Source organism: Anoplopoma fimbria, chromosome 7 (genome assembly GCF_027596085.1).
Source record: "Anoplopoma fimbria isolate UVic2021 breed Golden Eagle Sablefish chromosome 7, Afim_UVic_2022, whole genome shotgun sequence".
Taxonomy (NCBI): domain Eukaryota; kingdom Metazoa; phylum Chordata; class Actinopteri; order Perciformes; family Anoplopomatidae; genus Anoplopoma; species Anoplopoma fimbria.
In genome coordinates this window covers 1,243,687-1,246,232 of record NC_072455.1, presented here as the reverse complement: position 1 = coordinate 1,246,232, position 2,546 = coordinate 1,243,687, and the positions used below count along the sequence as shown (strand labels likewise).

General features: G+C 41.4%; 1 protein-coding gene across 1 annotated transcript; it reads left to right on the top strand.

Moving 5' to 3' along the window:
• The first annotated feature begins 249 nt into the window (after window positions 1-249).
• Window positions 250-2,337, top strand: LOC129093810 (serine protease FAM111A-like). Its single transcript, XM_054601933.1, has 3 exons — window positions 250-363; window positions 460-1,021; window positions 1,055-2,337. The coding sequence occupies exons 1-3, from the start codon at window positions 250-252 to the stop codon at window positions 2,266-2,268; spliced, it is 1,890 nt and encodes a 629-aa protein (XP_054457908.1). The 3' UTR covers window positions 2,269-2,337.
• The last annotated feature ends 209 nt before the right edge of the window (window positions 2,338-2,546 follow it).

Genomic DNA, 2,546 nt, shown 5'->3' with positions numbered 1-2,546 from the left:
ACTTCCGTCGCACTCGGACTTTAAATCAACTTTCTTGCTGCCTCTGGTGGAGTGCAGCATTCACACTGAGCAGTGTTTTGACCACAGTGAAGATGTTTATTAGTTAATGAACTTAAAGGCAACAAATATGGATTGAAGCAGAATACTTTGTTCAATGAAAACATTTTCAACAATTTTGTAAATGATAGCATCTTTTTCTTTCACTAAATGTTGACTTTTGGACTCAACAACAATCTGGAGTTATTTGAAATGTTTGGACCCAAAGAGTCAGAAGTAATCCTAAAAATCCTAAATCCTCTTCTCATTCTGCAGACCGTTGACAGCCAAGTGAGAGTGAAGGAGGAGAACAGTGGTGACTCCACGGTGAGTAGACTGTGATGTACTGCATGCACAAGAAGTCTGCATTTGTATTTCATCAACAAGGACATGTAACTTTTATTTTCTCACTGTTTCCTGCAGGATGGACATTCACATAGTTTCAGAGTGAAATTCAAGCGTACCGACCTTGAGGAATACAATATTAATTGTGCTCAACCTCGCACAGCGCTGGAGGCGATAAAATCAAGTAAAAAATATAAGAAGCTGAAGTTTACAGATGAAAACATTGTGATTCAGTTGGGTAAAGAGGATCGGGCATTTACTGTTGCAACACATTACCCTTGTTCTTGTATCAGTGATGATGAGTATCTGATCTTATCACTGAAAAATGAAAAGGTTGAAGTGATCATAGACCAACATTACAAAACGGTGCATTCAAGAGACAAGTATTCTGTCTTCTACATTGACACAGTAGGAGGAGAAAAAACCAAAACAAAGAAGCTTTTTATAAGCAATGAGCTCAAACAGTTCAAGTATCTTTGTGTCTATGGGGAGAAGGGGATGACTGTGGAAGAGGCTCTGAAAAGAGACGGTCGCTTCATTGATCTTACCAACTTCACTCTGTCTGACAATGAGAATCCAAACGTGATCACTGAATGCACACAAAGTGTTGACAACCTAGATGGAAAAAAGTTCAAGATATGTAAAAACCTAAAGGAAACTCCGGGTTCATCAGATAATTCACACCAGAGGAGTGAGCGTGACACAAAGCCTCTCTTAGATGTAGCACAGCAGAGAGGAACCAGTGTCACAGCAGCATTAGAAAATAAAGACAAAAACATTGAGGAGATTTATAAAATACTGCGTGAGCAGTGCCCAAAACTGAAAGAACTGATGGAGAGTAGATTCCCTGGTGATACTTATCAGAAAGCACTGGAGCTGAGGAAGGAAGACTTTGGAAAGATCCAACAATCATTCAGTGAAGTTCACAGAGTCAGGGAGCTGATTAAACTGGGAGAATCGGTTTGCAAAGTGGTTGTTGGGAATGTTTGTGAGGGAACAGGCTTTGTGCTGTTTGACAACTTCATCCTGACTAACGCACACATCTTGAAAGATCATGTAGAAGGAGGAAAGATAAAGGATGGTATAGAGGTGTATGTTTTATTTAACTATGAAGCTCCTGAGTCGCACACAGTGTGCTACTGCTTTAAGCTGGCTCAACACATCTGCTACAGTGAGGATGAGCTTGATTATGCCATACTTGAGATCAATCCTGAGTGTCACAAATCCAACCAGACAACACCAACAGAGCAGATCGAGTTGCCACCAGGGCTCCTCAAGAAATTTGGTCCAATACCACTGAATGGTGAAGCCTGTATCATTGGTCACCCGGCAGGAGGAGTGAAAAAAATGGATCCAACATGTATCATTGAGAAAGAGAAGAGGGGAGAGGCTGTCGATGATTATCTAAATCCACACAGGGACTATACTTTTACCCTCTGCTCAATTACTCACCTGATCAGAGAGCAAGGCATTGAGAACATCATGATGGGTGGATGCAACGCAGACAAAGTAGTGACTTACAACACTTCCATGTATCACGGCTCTTCTGGCTCTCCAGTGTTTGATGCTCATGGTCAAGTGTTTGGTTTGCACACCGCAGGTTATGTCTATGGGTTTCCAAAGAATGAAAAGAGTGTTATAGAGTTCGCCCAACCTCTGCTTACCATATTTGATCACTTTGTGAGTGAGCTGAAGAAAAGAGGAGAGAAGAAGCTGTTGAAGAGAGTTAAGAAGGAAGCAAAGGGAAACTCATACCTAGAAAAGCTCCTTGTGTTTAGGCTGAATGAAAGCGGATGTGAGGAGCAGAGGAGCATTGAGGGAGTCAAGACTGAGCCGGCAGACCCTGATGAGCACTCAGGCACCAATGAGTCAATGGTCACTGATTAAGTATAAGAACAGACATTCCCATTCAAATCAATGTAGCTGGATGGTAAGAGCGGTGGCCATTTTTATATGTATTTATGTATTGCTGCCATTGTGTCAGACTCACTGAGGTGAAGCAGTAACCACTGAAACAAACAGTGGAGCAGTAACATTAAGAAGAGTAAATGAGTAGAAATTAACAACTTAATCCAAACGCTCTTTTTGCAGCGTAGGGAAGCACTTTTCTATCACCAGATTAAAAAGTTTGTGCCGATCTAGCTGGCTAGTTAGCTAGCTTGTTG